This window comes from Lampetra fluviatilis, chromosome 32 (assembly GCF_964198595.1).
Source record: "Lampetra fluviatilis chromosome 32, kcLamFluv1.1, whole genome shotgun sequence".
Lineage (NCBI taxonomy): Eukaryota > Metazoa > Chordata > Hyperoartia > Petromyzontiformes > Petromyzontidae > Lampetra > Lampetra fluviatilis.
This window is the reverse complement of record NC_136306.1, coordinates 3,927,894-3,951,721: the sequence shown is the minus strand read 5'-3', so window position 1 is coordinate 3,951,721 and position 23,828 is coordinate 3,927,894. Positions and strand designations below refer to the sequence as shown.

Sequence of the window (23,828 nt, the reverse complement as noted above, 5' to 3'; positions counted from 1 at the left end):
CTTAATGTGAGAAGCATCGTTGGTGTGGGGTGGGTGTCTGTCTGAGTAACATGTGCGGCGGACGGCGCTGCGCTAATCACCGCGCCACCGCTCTCAATCTCAAATCTCCCGCGCGCGCGCGTGACGTCACCGCGCGAGCCACGCCCTCGCTACCGCGCGGTGGGGGCTGGGGGTTGGGCTGGGCGGGGTCAAAGGTTTCGCTTCCGGCCACTGAGGGGCGGGGGGCAGCAGCAGTAGCAGCAGCAGCGTGAGGAGCGGATCGAGCTGAGCGGCAGCTCCGTGAGACGCGGCGCGGGAGAGACGAGGACGACGACGAGGAGAGAGAGAGACGAGGTGGAGTGACTGAGAGGAGACTCCGCCGCCGACGAGGAAGAGGAGGAGGGAGGCGGCGGCGGGATGTACCGCGCGCTGTACGACTTTCGCTCGGCCGAGGCGAACTCGCTCGCGTTCGCGGCGGGCGAGGCGTTCGTGATCCTGGAGCGCAGCAACCAGTACTGGTGGCTGGCGAGCAAGAGCAGCGGCGACGTGGGATACGTGCCCGTCACCTACATCCGCAGGGACGAGGTGAGGCGGTGACGAGCGGGACGGGAGATACGCCGAGGGCGAGGTTGGTGGTGGTGGTGGTGGGTGACGGTGGTGGTGGTGGTGGTGGACGAAGGTGGTGGTGGTGGTGGTGGTGGACGAAGGTGGTGGTGGTGGTGGACGAAGGTGGTGTTGGTGGTGGGTGAAGGTGGTGGTGGGTAAAGGTGGTGGTGGTGGTGGGTAGTGGTGGTGGTGGTGGGTAAAGGTGGTGGTGGGTAAAGGTGGTGGTGGTGGTGGTGGTGGGTAAAGGTGGTGGTGGGTAAAGGTGGTGGTGGTGGGTAAAGGTGGTGGTGGTGGGTAAAGGTGGTGGTGGGTAAAGGTGGTGGTGGTGGGTAAAGGTGGTGGTGGTGGGTAAAGGTGGTGGTGGTGGGTAAAGGTGGTGGTGGTGGTGGGTAAAGGAGGTGGGGGTGGTGGTGGTGGTGGGTAAAGGAGGTGGGGGTGGTGGTGGGTAAAGGTGGTGGTGGTGGTGGTGGGTAAAGGTGGTGGTGGGTAAAGGTGGTGGTGGGTAAAGGTGGTGGTGGGTAAAGGTGGTGGTGGGTGACGGTGGTGGTGGACGAAGGTGGTGGTGGTGGTGGACGAAGGTGGTGGTGGTGGTGGACGAAGGTGGTGGTGGTGGTGGACGAAGGTAGTGTTGGTGGTGGGTGAAGGTGGTGGTGGGTAAAGGTGGTGGTGGGTAAAGGTGGTGGTGGGTGACGGTGGTGGTGGACGAAGGTGGTGGTGGTGGTGGACGAAGGTGGTGGTGGTGGTGGACGAAGGTGGTGGTGGTGGTGGACGAAGGTAGTGTTGGTGGTGGGTGAAGGTGGTGGTGGGTAAAGGTGGTGGTGGGTGGTGGTGGTGGGTAAAGGTGGTGGTGGTGGTGGTGGTGGGTAAAGGTGTTGGTGGGTAAAGGTGGTGGTGGTGGTGGGTAAAGGAGGTGGGGGTGGTGGTGGGTAAAGGTGGTGGTGGTGGTGGGTAAAGGTGGTGGTGGGTAAAGGTGGTGGTGGTGGTGGGTAAAGGTGGTGGTGGGTAAAGGTGGTGGTGGTGGGTAAAGGAGGTGGGGGTGGTGGTGGGTAAAGGTGGTGGTGGGTAAAGGTGGTGGTGGGTAAAGGTGGTGGTGGTGGGTAAAGGTGGTGGTGGTGGGTAAAGGTGGTGGTGGTGGGTAAAGGTGGTGGTGGTGGGTAAAGGTGGTGGTGGTGGGTAAAGGTGGTGGTGGTGGGTAAAGGTGGTGGTGGTGGGTAAAGGTGGTGGTGGTGGGTAAAGGTGGTGGTGGATAAAGGTGGTGGTGGTGGTGGGTAAAGGTGGTGGTGGTGGGTAAAGGTGGTGGTGGTGGTGGTGGGTAAAGGTGGTGGTGGTGGTGGGTAAAGGTGGTGGTGGTGGTGGTGGGTAAAGGTGGTGGTGGTGGTGGGTAAAGGTGGTGGTGGTGGTGGTGGTGGGTAAAGGTGGTGGTGGGTAAAGGTGGTGGTGGTGGTGGTGGGTAAAGGTGGTGGTGGTGGTGGTGGGTAAAGGTGGTGGTGGTGGTGGTGGGTAAAGGTGGTGGTGGTGGTGGGTAAAGGTGGTGGTGGGTAAAGGTGGTGGGTAAAGGTGGTGGTGGGTAAAGGTGGTGGTGGGTAAAGGTGGTGGTGGGTAAAGGTGGTGGTGGGTAAAGGTGGTGGGTAAAGGTGGTGGTGGGTAAAGGTGGTGGTGGTGGTGGGTAAAGGTGGTGGTGGGTAAAGGTGGTGGTGGTGGTGGGTAGTGGTGGTGGTGGTCGGTAAAGGTGGTGGTGGTCGGTAAAGGTGGTGGTGGTCGGTAAAGGTGGTGGTGGTCGGTAAAGGTGGTGGTGGTGGTGGTGGGTAAAGGTGGTGGTGGTGGGTAAAGGTGGTGGTGGTGGGTAAAGGTGGTGGTGGTGGGTAAAGGTGGTGGTGGTGGGTAAAGGTGGTGGTGGTGGGTAAAGGTGGTGGTGGTGGGTAAAGGTGGTGGTGGTGGGTAAAGGTGGTGGTGGTGGGTAAAGGTGGTGGTGGTGGTGGGTAAAGGTGGTGGTGGTGGTGGTGGGTAAAGGTGGTGGTGGTGGTGGTGGTGGTGGTGGGTAAAGGTGGTGGTGGTGGTGGGTAAAGGTGGTGGTGGTGGTGGGTAAAGGTGGTGGTGGTGGTGGGTAACGGTGGTGGTGGTGGTGGGTAAAGGTGGTGGTGGTGGTGGTGGGTAAAGGTGGTGGTGGTGGTGGTGGTGGGTGAAGGTGGTGGTGGTGGGTAAAGGTGGTGGTGGGTAAAGGTGGTGGTGGTGGTGGTGGGTAAAGGTGGTGGTGGTGGTGGATAAAGGTGGTGGTGGTGGTGGATAAAGGTGGTGGTGGTGGGTAAAGGTGGTGGTGGTGGTGGTGGGTAAAGGTGGTGGTGGTGGTGGTGGGTAAAGGTGGTGGGTAAAGGTGGTGGTGGTGGGTAAAGGTGGATGAGGAGGCGGTTAACGCGGTGAGGGATGGTGAAGTGAGGGAATGATACGGGTGGATGAGTGGGGGTGGGGTGTGCTGGACTCGGTGAGGGATAACAAGGTGACGAGGTGGAGGACGAGGTGGGTGAGATGTTCTGCATGGGAGACACGCTGTAAATAAACAATAATAAGTATGATGTGGTAATTTGGATGGCAAAGTAGGTGGAAGAGGATGAGTTTGCGGAGGTTGGTGGGGATGAGGTGCATTCGGAGGTGGATTAGTAAGAGGTGAATGAGGTGGACGAGGAGGTGGACGTCGTTATAGCGAAGGAGGATGAGTAGCCGGTGGAGGAGCCGGTGAATGAGGCAGAGCGGAGGCGGTGGATGAATGGGCAAATGCGGTGGTGCAGGAAGGAAGCTGGCGGGCCGCGTGATGTTGATGCCCGCTGAGCCGCGTTTACAAAGCCACTCGGGCCGAGAGACGAGCAGGGCGATGAGGTGCTCTACAACCTCCTCTACCACCTCATTTGCCGCTTCTCCCACATTCACTTCCACCGCCGTATTCGCCTCCACAACATCATCCCCCTTCCAATAGAACCTCGCCCGCCTCATCTACAACCTGATCCCCTCCCCCTTCAACGTCACCTACCTCCTCTACAACCACATCCATCTCTATAACCTCGTCCGCGTCATCCGACACCTCGACAACGTCCTCCCCTGCAACATCATCATCCACTACCTCTTCTGCCGCGTTCATCCACCACCTTGTACACCTCGTCTGCAACCTCATTGTCCACTTCATCCACAATCAACTATTCACCATCTCGACCTTTTGGGCCACCTACTCCACCACCTCGTCAACCTCGTCAACCTCATCAGACACCTTTTCCTCCATTGCCCGGCCTATGCATTTCCCCTGCCCTTGCCCAGACCTTGCCCCTGCCCTTGCCCAGACCTAGAGTCCAGACCCTGCCCAAGACCATTTCCCTTTTGCCGAGCTCTTGCTGTTGCCTCCTGTCGGGCCGAAGAAGCCACCACGGGCAATGCAATGTGACATGTGACATGCGGCAGTCGAACCGCCCTTGACACATCTGCATCTGAGCTCCCAGGAGTGGATTAATGGGGTGGTCTGGTCTCTCAGCGGGGGCCACATAGGGGGGGGGATGTGGCCAGGGTCCGGGTGTGCAAGTGGTCCAGGAGTAGTGAATTGGGGGGTTGAAGGGGCATCTCCCTCCACCCACTGGGTCTGGTCACGTTCAAACCAGTCACAGGGGACCTCAGCGGGGACCCTTATTCCTCAGGGGTCCTGAGGTCCCCTCCTCCCAGGGAGTCTGTTAAGTCTGCACTATCGTTTCACCAGCTGTACCTAACGACTGGGATAGAGGATAGGGCACGGCTTACAGTCTCCATGGCAAGGTAATAACTGCGCCCTGTGTGCATTGTAATTATAACCGTCGCGCTTACATGCCAGGCGTTTAAATGCCTCGCAGCTGCGTGCCTTGCAAGCGTATTAAGCTTTGAGATGACAGACGGTGGTGATGCCACCACTCTCCGCCGCCTGAAATATCCACTGGAAAAAGCGTTCGGCGCTTGATGTGAATAATCCGGCGATCGATGCTTGGCCGGTGCTTGACGTGATACGTAATCCTCTGCGCCATGAAGAGGCAGGCCCCACGCTACCTCAGCCGCTCTTGCTCCGACGGTGTCCGTGGGCAGCAATTCCCTATAGTTGGGATCTGCTAGCCTCGTTGAGTCTCAAGACTCTCATGGCAGGAGGTTCCTGCCATGGTGGCTTTTTAAACCGGACAGGAGGTGTGGGCGAGAGCTCAGAAAGGGCATGCTGTTGGGCATGGGCAGGGTTTGGACTAACAGAAGGGCTCTTCTCGAGGGAAATTAAACAAACGTTTGTGATGCTGCGTTGGCGGTAGTGCACAAGCACACATAATGTACATTTCACACTTTTGTCAATACCACTGCTGTACATAAGAAAACAAATATAATAGGTGGCTTCTTGGGCAATGACCGTTCTTCGTGAGTGAATAATGGTTGGAGATGGCACCATCGCACCATGGGGGCCTGATAGAAATATCGTTTCATAATATTTCTAGCCGCAGTCGGTCATGTAAACAATTTCACGGTAGCCAGGTATTGAGTAATAGACCCACAACTCTTCAATAATAATTTTAAAAAACGTCAGAATTAATGTGTTTTGCATAAACTAATCTCGGCGCATCATCGGGGGCAGGGCGTCACGTGGCAGAGCGCTCGGGTAGAGAAGTGAGCCACGGTCCACGGAGCGGCGAGGGCCGCTGCGTCGCACGGCGCTCGTGGGGCCGCAGCCGCTGTCGGTGCAGATTTACGGCGTCGGTAGCCGGGAGGGTGCGTGGGACACGACGATTCCGTGCGACGCTCTTTAACAAGGGGTGGCTCCCGGAGGAGTGCGATGCGCGGCACAGATGAGACAGGACAGAGAGCTCGGACAGGACAGCCTGGGTGAGGTGGACAGTACAGGGAGTACAGTTGAGAGTGTGGGCCAGACCAGAAGTCGGTTATAATTACAATTACGGAAGCATTGATGGCTGAAATTACCATTACATTTACATTGTGATTGACATTCATTACGAACCACACAACAATCATAATGGTGATTGACCCCAGGGGCAATGCGGACAGCATAAAGACAAGACGCAAAGCCCGAGCGAGATGATTGGTACAGACAGGACGGACGGTATGAATGAGGCAGACAATCCGACGGAGACAGGGCTGTTCGTGTGGAGTCCTCACTGTCCGCCCAGATCTCCATTGCAGAAGACATCACCCGTCACGTCGGGCTGTCACCCTCTTTAAATATACGGCAGCGTACCAATCTAGCACGGCGTGTAAACAGGTCTTGCACGGCTCGCTCGTGCCAAACATGTACATACAGGCGCCGCTCATTCAAAGCGGCCTAGCGCCTCTGGGGAGCCAGTGCTTTGAGGTTATCCTGTTATGCATCACAGCTGCTCTAATGCATTCATTGCTGTACCAACCCTGGAAAATTAGCATTTGAAAGAAAGCATAATTTCTTAATTGAGCACGAAAGCCGCTCGAGATGGTGAGCACTGTGATATTTTTTTTCCGCAGAGCGAATTGAATATTAAGGAGTAAAAACAAACGCGCGAGCGGGGCTGCGGTGCCGCGCGTATTTACGGCGGACTTCACGGAGTGTGGAATCTCAATTGGCCTTGACGCTCACCCGGCCACAGAGAGCCGCAGGGATGGAGGGAGGGGATCTGGTGTCAGAGAGGCCACCCTGGGTTTTGCGTTCCTGTGCCTCCATCGTGCCACGGCTCCACGGGGCCCCGGGCTTGGCGCTGTCCTTCTGTTATTTTTGGTAAAGTGCTGCGACTCTTCTTATTGAATTTGCTGTCAGTCCCCGGCTCTGCGGCCTCCGCTTTAACGAGCGGTGAGGATTTACGGCTCTCTGAATGTCCCAGGCACCCTGCGTCTCTGGCTCTGCGTGTGGCCCAAGACTCTGCCTCTTTTATTACTGCACGCTGCACGCCTCTGCAGTGGTTGGGGCAGGGGGTGCGAGAGCACCAGGAATGGCCGCAGCAGAAACATTTTTCCCTGTTCGAACCCGGGCAGATACAAAACAACAACTCCTCGGCGGGCTCTTCGGCACAAGTGGGAAAATCACCAGATTCCACTTCCAAGGACAATAAATCTGGGTGTTAAATAGGAGCGGGGAAACCTAAATCTCCCGCTCCGTCCCTGCGCGTGAGTGAGCGCGACCTGCGAGGTTTTCTTGTTCGTGCTGGCGGCGTCGATAAACACTGCTCTCGCCGACGTTCGGAAGGGTTGTGGCGGTCATTGATTGGCCGATTTGCAGGGCCAGCGTGGGGGGAGCCACGGGGTGGTGGTGGTTGGTGGCGGGGGGCTTGGACTGTCACAGTAATCTGACCCCGGGACAAAAAAACAACTTCGCAGAACGTGTGACATAACTCCACGTGCAGCCCTCCACCCCCCTTCCCCGGGTTTCATCAGCGTAATGGAATTGCCCGCGGGAGGGTGCAGGAATAGGGGGGGGGGAGGTTGTGTCAAAACAAGCCGACACCTTATTGTTGCTGCAATCTGCGCCCTCCGTTTGGCTCATTGCGAGCGGTGTTCTTCGTGCGCAAAACCCACTGCCGCCGCTGCTGCGTGATCGCATAACCGCCGCGTGGCAGCGAATCGTGCGAGCGAGGGAGCGAGCGGTGATGAATTCCCATCGCTGTGATTTAACCTTGACTCAAATCGGGGACCTGTGCATCATCTTACCGGTTGATTTCTGCTGCATCTATTTTTAACTGGAAAATAGGTTGCCAAATCTTGGCTGTTCTGCAGATGACACAGCTGGCTTGAGGAAATGCAATGATGTGTGGGGCTTCCCTTACAGAACAGTCCATTCGGCAATTAGGACAAAGAGCTGAGCTTGGCACCTATTTGTTTGTGATTACTCGGCCAGTAAAATCCATTTTCGGTGACGGCTATACAATATATAACTGTCAACAGTTGACTCGGTGAGGCGTTCCTGAAAATATAGAGGACGGTTACAGTGTTAGAGGGGAGCACAGTGACACAGTGGTTAGCACATTGCGCTTTGAACCCGGCTACCTGTGTTCGAATCTTGGCCACGGCTAACATCAGTGGTGAGTGATATCTGAACTGATCCTGGTTCTCTCCTTGACCGACCTGCAGTAACCAGTGGTCAAACAAACTGCATGGCTGATAGGTCGTTGGGAGACCTTCATCCGACAGTGAAATGACGAAGGGCTGTACACATTGTTGAAGGACTGGAGTTTTGGAACTCCGTTCCTCAAGACTAACCCCAGGCCTGGTTTACCAGTTTTCATGCGTGTGCAGTTTGTGACGATTTAATTTACATTTCAATGGTGGATAAGGATTTGCAAAAATGAAAAGGTGGAATGGAGTGGATCTCGTCATGAGGAATGGAGTTTGATCAGTGCTGGTTTAGGCCATTAAATTGATTTTGGGAGCTCAGCAGGAAAGAGTTATAATTCATTTTTTTTCAGGTCATCTAACCGAAGACAGAAATTCAGATTCCTTGCAGAGACTCATTGCGTTAATCTCCTGTACAGCGTGGAGTGTTGCTCAAAGTGCAGCTGCACTGCGGCGGAGCAGTAAATCACAGTGTTGTACAGCAAGGCCCTCTGGTAATGGGGGATATTATTATTAAGACTCCACAAAACGTTTGGACTTCATGTAGAGAACCTTATTGAAATAAAGTGAATTCCTGCCCAAATGAATGTTGAGGCATCGCTGCTCATCTCCTGTTCACGGCCCTGCAGTGCCAGTGGTGGAAATTCCACATTCCTTTGTTGTGGGCGAGCCTATCCATCGGACAAACAATGTTGACTTTCCTACAAAGCGATCGCCATTTTATTGACCGTGGAGGGATGATGAGCTGAGTCAACCCCCAACTAGGATTAGGACGAGCAACCTTCTGATTGGGAGCCGCTCGCTCCACAACCTGAGCCACCAACGCCGGCTTACCTTTCCTACCTTGAGACACATGGACACACAACGCGCACACGCGTGCCCTCGGTACGAACGTTTGCTCGAGCAGGCATTGCATTCTTGTTTTGCCAAATTCAATCGGAGTGCATCGCTGTATTGTTCCTCTCTGTCTTTTCCAATTCTCTTTGCGTTTTTTTTTTTGCGACGCGAATGAAAATCCATGCGGACGCACGACAAAAAACCAGGACGGCTCTGTTTGATTTTCCAATAGGTCATCTTAATTTAGCGGTGTTCCGCACACGGGTGCGCCGTGTCCACCGTGACCAGCCAGGCACACCGCGACGTGGTCGTGAACGCACATCGGTTCAGCCACGACGGCGCCTTTAAAATGTGTTTTCCGTGACAGGAGTCAAAATGTGCGTAGAGTGGGACACTCGCCGAGTCGAGTGTCTGATGGAAATTCTCTCCCTGCTCACACGAGGATCGCGGCAAAATTCTACGTTCTTATGGTTGGGTGCTTTTCTGTCAACTTATGAGTGCACGGACTGTCATGTTTTTTGTCAATCGATTTCTGGATGTGGGGGGTCTGACCTTGACGTCGCCATGCTGGTCAGTGCGGTGTGATGAAGGTTGCGTTAGAGGTGGGAGTGCAGAAGTACAGGAAGATGGAAAATGTTTCTGCACTGCCTTCCACTTTCAAACAGGGAAGCCCCGTAGCCTGTAACATCTGTTATCACTCACGGTGGTCGCCCATCCAAGCTCTGTCCACGCTCTACCCTGGGCGGTGACGCGGCCCAGCGGTAACGCACTCGACGCTTGTTGTCAAGGGGTTCACGGTTCGAATCCAGAGGGCGACCTGTTTAATACTGCACTGTGCCCAGCCCGGCATGCGTGATTGACGTGAGCAGCCCCACCGTGTGCCCCCTCCCCCTTCAGACCGAGAACAAGGATGCGGTCATCCTGTCCATTGACCGCGCCATCGAGGCGATCCACAACATTGCCATGGAGCACAGCGGGAAGTACACGCTCGAGCAGAGGGAGGTGCTGCAGTGAGTACCGCGCACTCACTCGCTCTCACGCACCAACTCGCACACACACACACAAGGACAAACGTGCTCCGTATAGCCGTTAATGGACTATTGGGCCAAGTGCTGTTAGCGAACACCTGTGAAGGACGACATGACGCCCGAGACGGGGTGTGTGGCCATCACCACGCCCAGCCTCCATTGTCTCCCCAATGCGGATGTTTACAGACCACACGAGGTACTCATTAAAGGCCAAGTCGACCTAGGGGAGGCCCAGGACCAGTTGAAATATCACTCATGTTGGCTGTGAACGGGAATGGAACTCGGTTCGCCGGGTTCGTATCACAGTGAGCTAACCAGTGCGCCATCGCTCCCAATGCTCACCCGGAATGGCGTGTGTGCCTCTACGTTTGCTCAAACACACGCTTACCCACCCACACTTAAATGTAGCAACAACAACAGCCACCATTTTCCACAAAGTGATAGTGACATAAACACAGCGTTTGTGCCAGGCTAGGTGCGCTTTTGAGGCCATCATGTGAAGCTTGGAAGGCTCACTGCTGGCAGGAGGTCCCCGGACAGACCCAGGTTCCATGGGTTGGCTGACTGAGATAACCGACATATGCACCACTTGTGATTCTCATTGTGCCACTTTACTAAATTTTAGCCGACCAGCGCTCTGCTTGTTGTTGTGAGAGGTGCTGCATTGTGTGTACGCGCACACACACATACACTCATGCATGTGTGTCTACATGCCCACTCGTCAATGACACACAAACATGATTGGCCACTTGCTCGCTCGCACGCATGCAGCAAGCCCACCGCTCACTGGTGCGCGTGAATACACACCCTTGCACTGATGCACGCAATATGCACTCGCTCACACACACACATCGTACGCTTGCTCGTGCACATTAACACATAGCTGCCCGCTCACGTACACAGCGAACACTGCACACACTCAGCGAACACTGCACACACGCAGCGAACACTGCACACACGCACACCCGCTTGCTCGTACACACATGCACACAGCGCCCCAACACACACACATGCATACATTTGCATCCAGTCGATCATGAATGCATGCCACATGCCATGCGCTTGTGATCGCACCACGCTACACACACGCACGCCATTAAAGAAAAATGCGCAGGTTAATTGGGGCTTAATTTCTCACTCATTATTTTCTTGGTCATTATTTTCTCAGTCGCCAATTGGTCTGGCGTAGATGGCACGTGACCAGTAGCAACTACAGCCACAGCCGTAGAGAGAGAGAGATGGAGGTTTTTGTGGATGTGATTTTCTGGGTGCGCAAATATTTTTCTGTTTTGCTGACCTGGACACGACCTGGCTGAAGTTAAGCCTCTCGGTGTGCTTTGTTCACCGAATGTGAGAGGATTGTTTATTGCGTGCGTGTGCTTGACACAGATTACACTAGTGCGCGGTTTGCTGTCCTCACCCATTGAGTGTGACCTGGAAGAAGCACGAGTACGTGTGGATACGCTGCACTGACTTGACGCTTCTTCCGCACGACACTGCGTTGTCTATCAGGGCCCTCGCGGCGGCTGACACGAAGCCCCCTTGGCGATTCTGTCTGCGCCGTGTCGCCCTCCCCCCACCCCCCCGCAGGAAGCTGATCCACCACCGCAAGGAGACGCTGGCCAAGCAGGGCCAGGCCCGCGCGTCCCAGCGGCCGACCATCCTGACCCCGGCGTCGAGCGAGCACAAGCTGGCCGAGCGAGGGAGCGCACGGGGCTCCGACAGTGGGGGCGGCGGGGCAGGCACAGGGACCCCCTCCGCCGCTGGGTCCCTGGAGGACGACGAACTCAGCCCCTACCAGGTGAGAAGGGGGCCCGGCGGGGGGGGTCCCCGCGTAACGAGGTCATGCGGGGGTCGCGCTTCTGATCACGCACTTCTTAATCCGCGATTAAAGACCCTGTACGGAACGAGGCTCGGAGCGCCTCTCCCCTTAATTGGTCGTCGCTCAAGCAACTCTGAGGGCGGAGGTCACGCGAGTGAGAGTGAAGGGACGCCCGTCTGGTAGACGCGTGTTGCTGATTGGGGATTCGCGGGTCGCCGTCTCATCTGCGCCGCCGACGCAACGGTGCGGCCGCGTGGCAGCAGCCGTGCGGTGCATCGCAGCGTCGTGCCGCGTGGTGCTGTCACTTGGGCGACAGAGGTGGAGGGAGAGGTGGCGGGCTGGCAACCTGGCCCCGAGATGACTCCAGAGGCTCGTGTAGAGAACCTTCGTTAAAACAAGTCTGAGTGGCTTCCTTCTCAAATGAGCCATGGGGCAGTGCTCATCGCCGCCTGTTTGCAGCCTGACCCATTGGTGGAAATTTCACATTCCTAGGGCGGAGTGAACTCTCGGCGAGTGTTGAATGCACAACGTTATGCTTGCGATCCCTTTCCGATGTACGTGGCCACGACTGCGTTGCACGCGGCAATCATCATCCCTGGCGCCGAGGGCACCGAGGGCACGTCCAAGCTTGCTCAAATGGTCCCATTATAACCTCTCCATCAACGCTTGTCCCTCTCTTGCTGCCTCTCTCTGCGTCACCACCCCCCTGCTCTGCCGTTCACTGACCCCTGCGCGCCACCTCTCTCTTCCTCCTCTCTTCCCCGCGGAATTCTCACGTGCAGGTGCCACCCCAGCCACGCCGCGCGGCCCCGGTCGTCCCGGCCCAGCCCGAGAAGACGCGCAGCTACCCGCTCGATAAGCTCACGGACACCAATCAGAACGGTGAGGCCTTCTCCGCCAGGTGCCGGCCACGTCGCGGGCAGGCATATGGGAAGGAGAACTCGCGATGACTGTCGCCGCAGCGCCATCGGCCGAGTGGGAGTGGGGGGGGGGGTGGCTACCTTCGACTCCAGCAGATGCAGCAGGAGCAGCGGCGATAGTAGTGGTAGTGATGGCAACAGCAGCCGCTATGGTGGTGGTGCCTCTGCTGGACTAATGAGTCCATCATGACGACAGAAGCAGTCGTCTCTACATTTCGCTGATTCCTGCAGCGGATGGCCGCGTGTTCAGCTCGATTGCGTTGGTGTGCTGTCAATATGAATAATAACTGTCCGGCCACACCTGTCGGCTCTCTCTTTGGAGCTGGTGGCCTGGCCAAGGCTGAGAGCATCGCTCACCCGTCGGGGGGGGCACCTGCCGCGTGCGCTCAGGGGCGCGTGGATAGGAGTCGCGCCCGCGTCCCTGGTGCCTGCGAGCAGCGCTGCCTCTGTGTGTAGCTCTTTTGTTTTTGTTCCCAGTCTGCAGCGTTGTCCGATTGTGTTGATGGCTTTTCTTATTATCTACAGAGGGTGCTGAATTTGAATTAGGTGCTCGCTGCTGCCCTGCTCCCCCCGCCCCCCCCATCCAGCCCCCCGCTCACACCAGGGAGCTGCTCCACGCTGGGGTGTGACAATTGGGGTGTTTAGAGTTCGTGGAAACGCGCACGCATGCCGAGTGGAGGAATTTTAACGAGGCACCATCACAACCATGATAAAAGCCAGATGCTCGTTAGTGTGAGATAAATCAGTATTATTTATTTTGACATTTAATTGGTAAGTCATTACTGACATTGCTTGTCGATGTGTGTTGTAAGGCAGTGCTGGTTGATGAGACCGCGTGACAGATTCTCAGATGAATGCCCAAGCTTCAGGATTCTCTTCCTCCATTGTCACCGTTTTTTTCATTATTGAATTTTATTGAATTCTTCCAGTGCACTGGCGGGGCAAAGCTTCTAAGTTGAGCCATCCATACGTCGTCTCTGCACGTGATTTGGATGTGTTCAGCTCCAGCATCGGTGTTTGAATCACGGGGGAGAGTGAAGTAGGAGGTGGAGCTCTCAGTGGAAGGGGAGAGTCAAGTGGGAGGTGGAGTTCTCAATGGAATGGTGGAGGAGCCGCGGTTCTGGATTCGCGTTGGTCGTATAACCATTGTTGTCCTGTGGCTCTGCTGCAGCCACCATTGACCCCCCGTTTTGTTTTTCCACCGGCAGGTGGAGTGGCACGAAAATCCCAGAAATCGCATCCCGCGCCCGCCCCTCCCCCCAGCCCCTCCCGCTCATCCGCGACCTCATCCGCATCGCCCGCCCCATCTCCCTGTGCCACCGCATCCATTTGCTCGAGCAGTGACGTCATCTCGAGGGACGCTGCGGACGAGGTGGCTAGGGGCAGAGGAGAACGGGTGGCGCCCGCGTTTAGCGACGGTTCTCGGTGGACCGCGGGGGGGAGCAGCGGTGACGGCACCGGGCCCGAGCGGCCGTCGGCAGGCGTGAGCGCCGTGGCCTCGGTCTCATTCTCGGTGGGCGGCGAGGCCGTAGAGCGGCGCCTTCCGTCGCCACCGCTCAGAAACTCCGAGTCGCTCCAGGGCGGCCCGGCGATCCCGGAAGCGCCGACGGAACCGCGCCCGGTCCCGGCGCGGAACGCGGCGGCCTCGCCACCGGCGGGGGACGTTTGGCCCACGCTCTCGGCCTTCGGCGATTCCTCCTCCTCCTCCCCCCCCTCATCCTCCTCCACCCGTGCGGTACCTCCTTCCGGACTGCCTCCCTCGCTGGCGTCGCAGCGGGACTCGCCCAGACCGCCGCCGGCACCTTCGGAGGCGCGGCGTGACAACTCGCGGCTCTTCCCGGGCGTGGCGAGCGCAGGAAACGGCGCCCGCCGCGGGCCGGCGGGTTTGCTGGCGGGGCTGGAGATGCGCGAGGCCCCGCCGCCTCCGCTGCCGGCACGGGTGACCGCCGCCGGCGGCGCGGGAGTCTCGGGCTCCACCGGGAGGCGGCCGCATTGGAACCCGCCAAACTTCACGCAGTTAGTTCAGAAGCTGCTGTCGCCCGAGCGCCGGAAAAGGGCAGGTAACGACGCTGCTCCCGCTGACGGCTGGCGAGGCTTTGCTCCGGGCGAGCGCCTTCCCCCGTAACAGCAATAACCGCGACGCTGACGCCGGAGCGCCACGATTCTCCGCGCTTGCTTGTTTGGGTACCACGAGCCCGCGTGGCTGCGGTGCATCGCAACGAGCTCCAACAACCGAGATCGTTCGGTTGTTGAATTAGACAGAGGAGTGGGGGGGGGCGGTGGGGGGCTGGTACGAGGGATGTAGAACTGACGAGGGAGCGCATTACGGCCTTCGGCGTGCGGTTCGTCGTGGGGGGGCTCGCTGGCTGGGCGGGGGGATGGGGGTGGTTCGGCCGCACGGAAGCAATTAACGTCGCCACCTGGAATGCGCGTGGCTCCACTCCCACCTTCAGCTCCCCCCCCCGCCTCTCACCCACTCACCCACTCACCCCGCCCTCTCACCTCCTCGCCAAACCCCTTTTCCTGGGCCACGGCACAGCCAGACGGCTCACTTCCGTCGGACCGACGTTTTAATTGCAGCTTTGGATGGAATGAATGACTTGGATTGTAGCTCAGTTGCGGGTGAGCATGGCTCTTTGCTGCTTCATTTTTAAACATTACCAGATGTCTCCAAAGCCGAGTGACGTGAAGCTGGGCCTCTGGGCGTGTCTGTTGGCACGTGGTCCTTAACAAACACTCCCTTGTGTGACCACTCCCCACCACTCCCTCGTGCAACTGTGCAACCGCTTATCCCTGCTGCGCCTGCCTCCTCACTGGAACCCTCATGCTCCTTGGCTCTCCGCTTGTGTGTGTGTGTGTGTCTTTGTGTACACCTTTGTGTGTGGGGTGCATGTGTGTGCGTGAGCTTGGTGGTGTGCTAGGTCTGTGCGGCGTCTGCAGTGGAAGTGCCACTAACCCAGCCCAGTCCCTCTCTCACTAGCTGCAGGCGCCCACGACCCCAGCGCTTGCCCTGGCCGCACCCTTCCCACCAACACCGCCTCCACGTTCCGCGTGTTCCCCGAATCCTCCCCCAGGCTCCTCCGCTCCTCCTGGGATGGACGATCCTCTCCGATTGCCCCCTCCCTCCTGCCATGACTTCCGACGTAGTCCTCCGTTGACTCCTGTTTTCCTGTCTCTCCCCGACCTGTCTCTGCCCCTTCTTTTCTCCCTCCGACAATCCCGCCTCCCTTGTCTCTCCCTTTCCTGTCCATCCTGCCCCCCACGAATCTCCTCGCCTTCCTCGCCGCCCACTAAACCCCCGGCCCTTCAGCCTGCGACGACACACAGGGCAACTCCCTGGCGGGTTCGTCCATCGCCCCCCCCTCCACACGCAATGCCTCCGGCTTCTTCCCCTCGATCTTCGCCGCCTCCACGGCCGGTGCCCCCGCCTCTCGCGCTCGCTCTCGTGACCGCTCCTTCTCTCTCCCCTCCGACGATGACGACGGCGCCGCCGCCGCTGCCACCGTCGCCGCCTCCCCGCGGCGGGAGCCGGAGCGGGCGTCGCAGCGCCACAACGGCACGCTGTTCAGCGAAATAGCCGGCAGGGACTTCCCGCGCGTGCACGCCAAGGACGTGCAGAGCTACAAGGCGGCCGAGAGCGACAGCTCCGACGCGTCCGGCCACTCTACCGGGTCGAACTCGTCTCGCGATGGCAACGAGAAGGTGCCGGCCGACAGCCGGTCGGACGAGAACTCGTGTGGCGACGACGACGACGACGACGGTGGTGGCGCCGCCGGTGCCGCCGCTCCCGAGCCCACGCCGGAAAACATGGATGCGGCCGTGGGCCCTGCGGGCGGTGGCAGAGGTGGCGACGCCACGGAGGAGCGGCTGGGCCCCGGTTCGCCGCTCGCTCGGCGCGCGACGCCGGAGGTGGCGGCGGCGGCGAACGGCGCCGAGTCCCCGTTGAGACGGAGAGACGCGCTGCTCCGGCGCCTCGACTCGCCGCTCAAGCGTTCAGAGTCGCTGTTTGACCGCTTGGATTCGCCGGTCCGGTCGTGCGGTTCCCCCGTGCGCTGCTCCGACTCCCCCGTGCGCTGCGCCGACTCCCCCGTGCGCTTCACCGACTCCCCCGCACGCTGCCACGGTTCCCCCGCTCACCGCCCCGGAGGCTCTCAGGCCCAGCGCCCCGCCTTCCCGGCACAGGCCACCAGCGGCGCCGGATCCCCGCTGCGCCGCAGCGTAGAGTCCCCCGGTCAGACGACGCCCGCGGCCTCCCCGCCCGTACGCGGTGACACGTCGGTCAACGGCGCGAGCGAGCCGCCGTTGGGATCCCCCCCCCCGTCCTCCCCGCCATCGCACGAGGTAGCACGAGCGCAGGTAGGGCGGCGGTCGCCGGAGCGGGCGGAGCCCTCCGTGGCGCCGTCGGATAGCGGTCGGGCACGGCTGAGCTCCGTGTCGCCCCCCTCGCCGGCAGCGGAGGACGGCGGCGGAGGAGGAGGCGGCACCGGCGCGGTTCCCCGCACCATGGGCGTGGAGCTGACGGAGCTGGTGCGGCGCAACACGGGGCTGAGCTACGAGCTGTCGCGCGTCGCCATCGGCACCGTGGTCGGGCACATCCGCGACACGCTGCCCGACACCGCCGACATCATGGAGGACATCCTCCTGTCGCTGCTCACACAGCAGGTGGGGGGGTCAGGGTGGGGCTCGGGAGGCTGGGGGTGAGCGGCACGAGATGAGGGGCTGAGGAAGGAGGGGTGGTGGACGAGGGAACAGGAAGTGGGTAGTGGCAGGAACAGAGGTGCAATTGGATGGAGGCCCCAAGGGTCAAAGGTCAGGGAGTTGGAAGTGAAGGCTGAGGGATGAGGAGTGGAGGGTGTGGAGCACGGTAGGGGGGAAGCCCTTTTCCCGACATCTGGACGTTGACACGTCGCATGTCAAGACGCTGAGACCTTTCCCCACCGCTGTGCAGTTCCACTTCTGTGTGACCATCACACGCTCGATTATTCGCCAATTCAGCAGTTGAGCCGGGTCACGTTGTGCAGGGTTCGTGACGACGTTGGAATTTAACCTGACCGAGATTACGCTCGCATAGCCGGCCCTGGCGGCTCAGAAGCTGACTTTAAACCCTGCTTTTTATTCCGGTTGGAGCCCTGACACCTCGCACATCTTCAAGCCAATTAATTCGATGCTGGGGGTTAGCAGCCATCTGTCCCTGAGCCCCGCGCCCTTCGTAGAGGAAACAGATTCTCGCCGAATGGCAACATGGTGAGGGCTTCTATCGTCGGTCGCACCTTGAGATGGATGCTGAGCACATCTCTAAGGACGCGTTATGTAATGCCCGGCGACCATTTCTCAGCTTTTTCCGTGAGATATTAAATGCCGCGAGCGCGGCGGATTTTCGGAAGTCCTATAAATACGCGCTGTGATGTCAGTTTAATAATAACAAATTGAAAAGCCAAGGTGACCCCCTCTACAGCCGCGTACGCCAACGACGCCGGCACGAGGCTTGACGATGATGGTGGCCACTTTGGCCCGATCGCTATCGAACAACAGGCCCCTCAGCTCAGTGGGCCTCCCACGGAATAAACTGACCCAACTGACTGACTGGGATGAGTGAGGTCAGGGCCGACGATGGGATGAGTGTCGTGTCGTGTCGTTCACGCTGCGCTGCCACACCGCGGCTTTGGTTTTGTAGGCGGAGGAGGAAGAGGAGAAGGCGCCCAGCGAGGCGGTAAGCCCCTCAACCGTTATCTCTGCTGTTCCTGCCCTCTCCCAACTAATGTGTGCGGTGTCCCAATGCCTGTGGTGTCCTAACGCGTGCAGTCTCCTAACCCGTGCGGCGTGCTCATGTGTGCAATATCCCAACACCTGTGGTGTCCTAACGTGTGTAGTGTCCCAACAATTGCGGTGCGCTCATGTGTGCAATATCCCAGCACCTGTCGTGCCCTAACGCGTTCAGTGTGCTCACGCGTGTAGTGCCTTAACGCGTGCAGTGTTCTAACGCGTGCAGTGTTTTAACGCGTGCAGTGTTCTAAAGCGTGCAGTGGTCTAACGCGTGCAGTGTTCTAACGCGTGCAGTTTCCCAATAAGTGCCGTATTCTAATCCAAGCCACGTTCTAACGCCGTGCCTTGTCCGAGCGCCTTGGCGAGGCTGCGCTGTTTGCATCCCTAGCATGGAGGCGAGGTTCAGCCTCTCTTCTCTTCTCACGCCCCGTCGAGGCACCGCCTCGTTTCTTACGCGCCCTGCGTCTCAGATGCCACACTCTGCCTGCCACTAATGACAGCCTGTCGCTGCGTGTGCTCCCTGAGACGGTTGGACGTTTGACGTGATTCCTCCTCTCGTAACCGCTCCGCTGCCACTTTGCCGCTCTGATGCTTTGCTCCAATCAGTGATGTGTATTCAAGTGTAATAAGTATGGGAAATAAGTTATCTATACGGAGATTCTATAATCCAAAAAAACATGTCACTGAAGACCAGAACAAATATTTATTTATCTATAATTATTTTATTTTAATGGATTTAGGATACAGGGAAATGGAATATGGACCCGTAAGTGTTTTGTTTGTGCAAGTGGGATGTCTTCGAATTTGTGACTGGGCATACGCAGCGATTACCCATTAGGCTGCGCCGTGGGGAATGCGGTTGATGCACAGACACAGTCTCGGCAATTAACAGTCGAAGCTCCCTCGAAAGGTATCATCCCATTCGCAAGGTATCAAGTGTCACGTCTGCAGCCAACACGTCGTGGCACATACAGCGTGTACCGCGCGCGTCTACACGCAACGTGCAAGACGCTCAGGTTGATAGACGCGACCCGAGCGGTCATGAAACCCGGCCGCATCCACGTCAGCGGTGGCATCTGTGAGCACGGCTAGATACACTCCCTTCACCCCCCGCCCCCCACCCGCCCCCCCACCGGCCACCCAGGACCTGCAGGAGCTGCCGGAGGGGCTGGAGTGCCAGGACGTGACTCGGCTCAACGTGATCTTCACGGACCTCGCGCGGCACAAGGACGACGCGCAGCAGCGCAGCTGGGCTCTCCACGAGGACGAGGCCGTGATCTCGAGCTACCTGCAGGAGCTGCTCTCCATCCTGGTCTCGCACGCTCGCTCGCTTACTCGCTCGCTTACTCGCTCACTCGCTCGCTTACTCGCTCGCTCTCGATCGATCGAGCACTCTCACAGGCCCACAGACCAGGGATCTGGGTGCCTCTGTGAAGGGCTGCTGAGCTGCCAACCTTGTGGCCTCCTGGGTTTAACCCCTGGCAGAATCAAGAATTGACCCCGGGATGTGACCTCATTAACGGATGAAAGGCTCCCCGTGTGCAACAAAGCAATTTGTCAGTGGGCAATGCCAGCGATGGCACGATACGTAACCCTCACTCCTTTTCTTCTGCCAGATCCGGTAGTCGCAAATTCAGCGCCCGCTTTCAAAGTCCACCCTTACAGCGTCCCCGCCACCTGGCTTTGGGTCTGCGTCTTAGCCTCCGAACTCCGGGTGCCACTCCGATGCCAGGCCCGTCTACCTGCCCTCCACCCGTGCGGCCCTGGTGCCCGCTGTGCACATTACAGGCGAGCGCCGGGTTGGCCAAGGGCACCGACAGGAGGGCAGTAGTGCACCCGATAAACTGTGGAGTTAATCGATTGCGTGAACGAGCGGATATCCCAGCTCTGGACCTCACGGTTCTGAGAGTGTCCCCTTCAGAGAGCGTTGCCAGTTACCGTGAACCGTCGCGAGCCGTCGGCGTCGGGTCGAGGCCACGCCGTGGTTATCCCTGGAAGTTGTGGCTACGCTCACACGGTTTTTGCCGTGCGCCCCGCAGACGGACGCCAACCCAGACGTGAGCCGCCGCATGTGCAAGAGGGACGACTGCGAGCCGGTGCTGTCGCTCGTCAGCTACTACCAGATGGTGCGTGGTGGTGAGCGGTGGTGCGGAAGGGTGGTCGTGGGGCTGCACTGATCAGAGTATTGGTCACCGTCGTCATTGGCGTCGTCACGGATTCATTAACGTACTTTAATGTTTGGGTGAGAGCCCGTTGAGTCGTCTCCTTTTCAAGGGAGCCTCAAGTCGAACACGGCAATACAAAAACAAATGTTAATTGAATGCTGATAACCATATCATCATTAATGTTCAGTTAATTGGTTGAAAACATCTGAATATATTGAGGATCACAGAGCTTGGGTAATTGTTGGTAGCACCGGTTCACCGCCTGGCTTCTGCCTTCTTGTTCATCCGTGGCTCCTCGGCGATTGTGAGAGATGCAATTTGTGTGTATATTAATTTCAGCCACATGAGAGATAAATGAGACTCACCGTGACATTTTCAATGTTAGTGATAGCATGTCGGTGATACAATCGCCACCACCATCGTGTTATTCACAATGCACAACGCAGGTCTTCATCTGCAACCTGTTAACCTTGGACCAGTGATGTGATGAAATAAACATGCAGTACTAATTAGCAGTGCTATTAATGAGTACCTATGAAGGCCCGGGACAGAACACGAGGGGATCCATGGCCTAAAACCCGCCCAGCCGCCTTTGTCTCCCCAGTGCTGATGCTTGCACACCGAACAAAGTGCTTTTTCAGGCTGAGTCGACCTAGGGAAGGCCCAGTATGGTTCAAATAATTGCCACTTACTGGTCTTGAGCGGGAATCAAACTCGGGTCGCCGGATTCGCAGATCAGCGTGCGAACCACTGTCCCACCGCTCCCTACTATAATATATCAGTACACAATATAACAGACATTGAACATGGTACAAAACGCCACAATCACTGCAATTATATTTGAATTTCTGGAAACGTTACGTCCGACAACATGGAGGGTAGTACCATTGGCCAACTCTGTACATCAGGGTCAGTTGACCCGAAACATATTTCCTCACCCGGCACACCACATCCAGTATACCTCCCAGTGTGCCAGCAACCCAGAAAATACTCTGTACATGTGGTCAAAACATAATTGTGCCGTGCGTGCCCATGCGTCACCGTACCACCGTCGCTATCGTCACCACCACCACTACTGCTGCAGAAGGCGATGAGTGCATTTCATGACCCCGCTGAGCCATTCCCCGTGTCCCCGTGACCAGGAGCACCGCGTGTCGCTGCGGCTGCTGCTGCTCAAGGTGTTTGGCGCCATGTGCAGCCTCGACGCCAACATCATCTCGGCGCTGCTCAACTCCGTGCTGCCCATGGAGCTGGCGCGCGACATGCAGACCGACACCAAAGGTCAGCGGCCATGGCCGTGGGTGGCCACGTCGCGCCGGGGACGGCTCGTGTGAAAAGCGTTCGAAGAGCAGAAAAACCCAGATTTGACGATGATTGGGAAGGGGGGCAGAGCACATAAAACCAGCCAGGCCCGAGCCCGACTCCTATCCTCAACCACAAGCTAATCAGACCACCAAGCCTGACTCGTGAACCCAAAAATGTACCAGCCTCTCTCTAAATTCTCATCAAACTACCCAGCAAGACACTAGCCTTACTCCCACCCCTTACCACCGTAGCCAACCTGACCCTAACACTACCCCCATATTAATTACACTCGCCGATCAGATCCTAGCCGTATTCCGAACCTCTACAAACGACCCAACCGGACTCGAGTCTTACCTCTTATCACGCTAGACCCACGAGCCTTATCCCAACCCATTACCACACCATCCGACCGACCCTATCACTATCCTTGCCTCTGACACTAGCCCCAGCTCTGCTGGTTAGCCCTGCCGTTTGGCTGCCCTCGGCATGCACGTTGCCGTAGCTCTTCCGCGGCAGACGCAGGCCCGTGGTGGGGCGGGGGCGTGCTGCGCACACGTGAGCCGGCGCTAGCTCATAACCCTCCCCTCCCGAGCTGCTTGTGGCGTGGGGCAGCAATTCCCAGCATCGCAGCGCTAATTTTCACCGAAGAAGCCACCACAAACCGACACGGGCGCTCGCCGTGACTCAAACGCAGTCGTGTTAAACAACCCCCCCCCTTCCCAATCCCCGAACGTTAGCGACGAAAGCGTCCCCCGAGGGGGTTGCCATGGCGACGTTGCCAAGGCGACGTGCTGCCGCACCCCGGGGTAGCGGCTCCCGCGAGACGGAAGAGCCTCCGCCCCGCACGCCCCCTTGCGTGCCGGGGCCGCGTGCGTAATTGTGAGCGACCGTCGTGCGCGCGTTGTGTCCGTTGTGCCGCAGAGCACCAGAAGCTGTGCTACTCCACGCTGCTGCTCACCATGGTGTTCAGCATGGGGGAGCCGCTGCCGTACCATCACTACGGTGCGTGGGTGCCGCGTGGGAGCTGTGATTTTCGCACCGTTTCTTTGCTCCTCCCAGCGATGGTTAATTTTCTTTTCTAACTTTAGATCCCGATAGCAAACATTGCAAGCGCGCCTCTCCGCTCATCCCGAGGCAAATTAGACCAAGAGAAAGTTGTTAATTGCGAAAGGTGAAGCGACAGCGAAACGCGTTCACGTAATCAACGGTACGCGTTGAGCGTTTGTAATCGTCGCTACCGCCACACCGCGGCAAGATGGAACGCCGGACACACGAGGCTCTCGCCTCCGGGTTCATGGCGCTCGTCCGGTGTGGCACCCGAACCCAGCGAGGGGCTGGTGGTGGCAGCGGCATCTTGAACCCACCATGACCCCCCACGCACGCATGTTATCCATTCCATGCGTGCCAGCCCTAATTTCCCAGCTGCTTGTCTTGACCGGTGCAGGCCCAGGAGGTGGCACGTGACGAGTAGTAAGCCACAAACATAGCGACATGTATACTGGGTGTCGTGTGCCGGGTGTGGGAATAATTTTCCGGGTCGCCGACTGGGACAGACCTAGCAAAAATGATCACGTCAGCTTGGACCGTGCCACTGCACGGGACTCGCTCGCTCAGAGGCGTGAAGAGAGACCGACTCGGGGGCGTGGGGGCGAACCACAGAGGAGCGGGAAAGGCAGCCACGCGGTGAGCCGCCATCAATTTCCCCACAAGCTCTGCCGTCCTCTATACATTAAGGTGTTATCGGCCAATTCGTGTTTGCATGCTGAGCACCCTGAGAAAACCCATGCATGCGAGAGGACACTTGTAACATGCAGATGTACCGCATTCTGAAACGCAAAATGGATCCGTGCGTGCGCCTGTGTGTGCGTGCGTGCGCCTGTGTGTGCGTGCGTGCGCCTGTGTGTGCGTGTGCACGTGGATGCAGATCACCTGAACGAGAGCTTCATGGGCTTCGTGCTGGACGTGACGGAGAACGGGCTGCCGTCCGACACGAGCGACCAGCTCCCCGACCTCATGGTCAACCTGCTGCTGGCGTTCAACCTGCACTTCCAGGGTAACGGCTTCACGCCCACCGCGTTTCCACGTGAAGCCGGTGCAGATTAAAGCGACACGCCTTGGCCCACCCGTCAGAATCGCTGTGTTATTGTCGCCACTGCTACATTTTCACGTTCTCCGTCCACGAGGACCTAGCTGGGGGGGGGGGGGGGGGACTAATGCCAATTTATCAGGGGGCTTCTAAACGTGGCCGCGGCTCGAGGCGCCGTGCAGACGCGGTGGGCGTGTTTTTGTTTTATAAAGGCAGCCGGCCGGTCTTTGAAAAGAGAAAAAG

General features: G+C 58.1%; 1 protein-coding gene across 3 annotated transcripts in view; it reads left to right on the top strand.

The window, feature by feature from the left end:
- The first annotated feature begins 205 nt into the window (after positions 1–205).
- Positions 206–23,828, top strand: part of NCKIPSD (NCK interacting protein with SH3 domain) — a 27,664-nt gene continuing 4,041 nt past the window's right edge. The window contains exons 1-11 of one of the 3 annotated variants that reach the window (XM_078871298.1): positions 206–564; positions 9,394–9,506; positions 11,115–11,325; positions 12,129–12,228; positions 13,475–14,326; positions 16,720–16,928; positions 19,174–19,341; positions 20,069–20,155; positions 21,337–21,475; positions 22,421–22,501; positions 23,424–23,552. In XM_078871298.1, the coding sequence (XP_078727424.1) occupies positions 397–564; positions 9,394–9,506; positions 11,115–11,325; positions 12,129–12,228; positions 13,475–14,326; positions 16,720–16,928; positions 19,174–19,341; positions 20,069–20,155; positions 21,337–21,475; positions 22,421–22,501; positions 23,424–23,552 (2,257 nt within the window). In that variant the 5' untranslated portion in view covers positions 206–396. Of the gene's footprint in view, positions 565–9,393; positions 9,507–11,114; positions 11,326–12,128; positions 12,229–13,474; positions 14,327–15,576; positions 16,929–19,173; positions 19,342–20,068; positions 20,156–21,336; positions 21,476–22,420; positions 22,502–23,423; positions 23,553–23,828 lie in introns of all 3 variants that reach the window. The other 2 variants (XM_078871296.1, XM_078871297.1) reach the window with 2 other exon arrangements.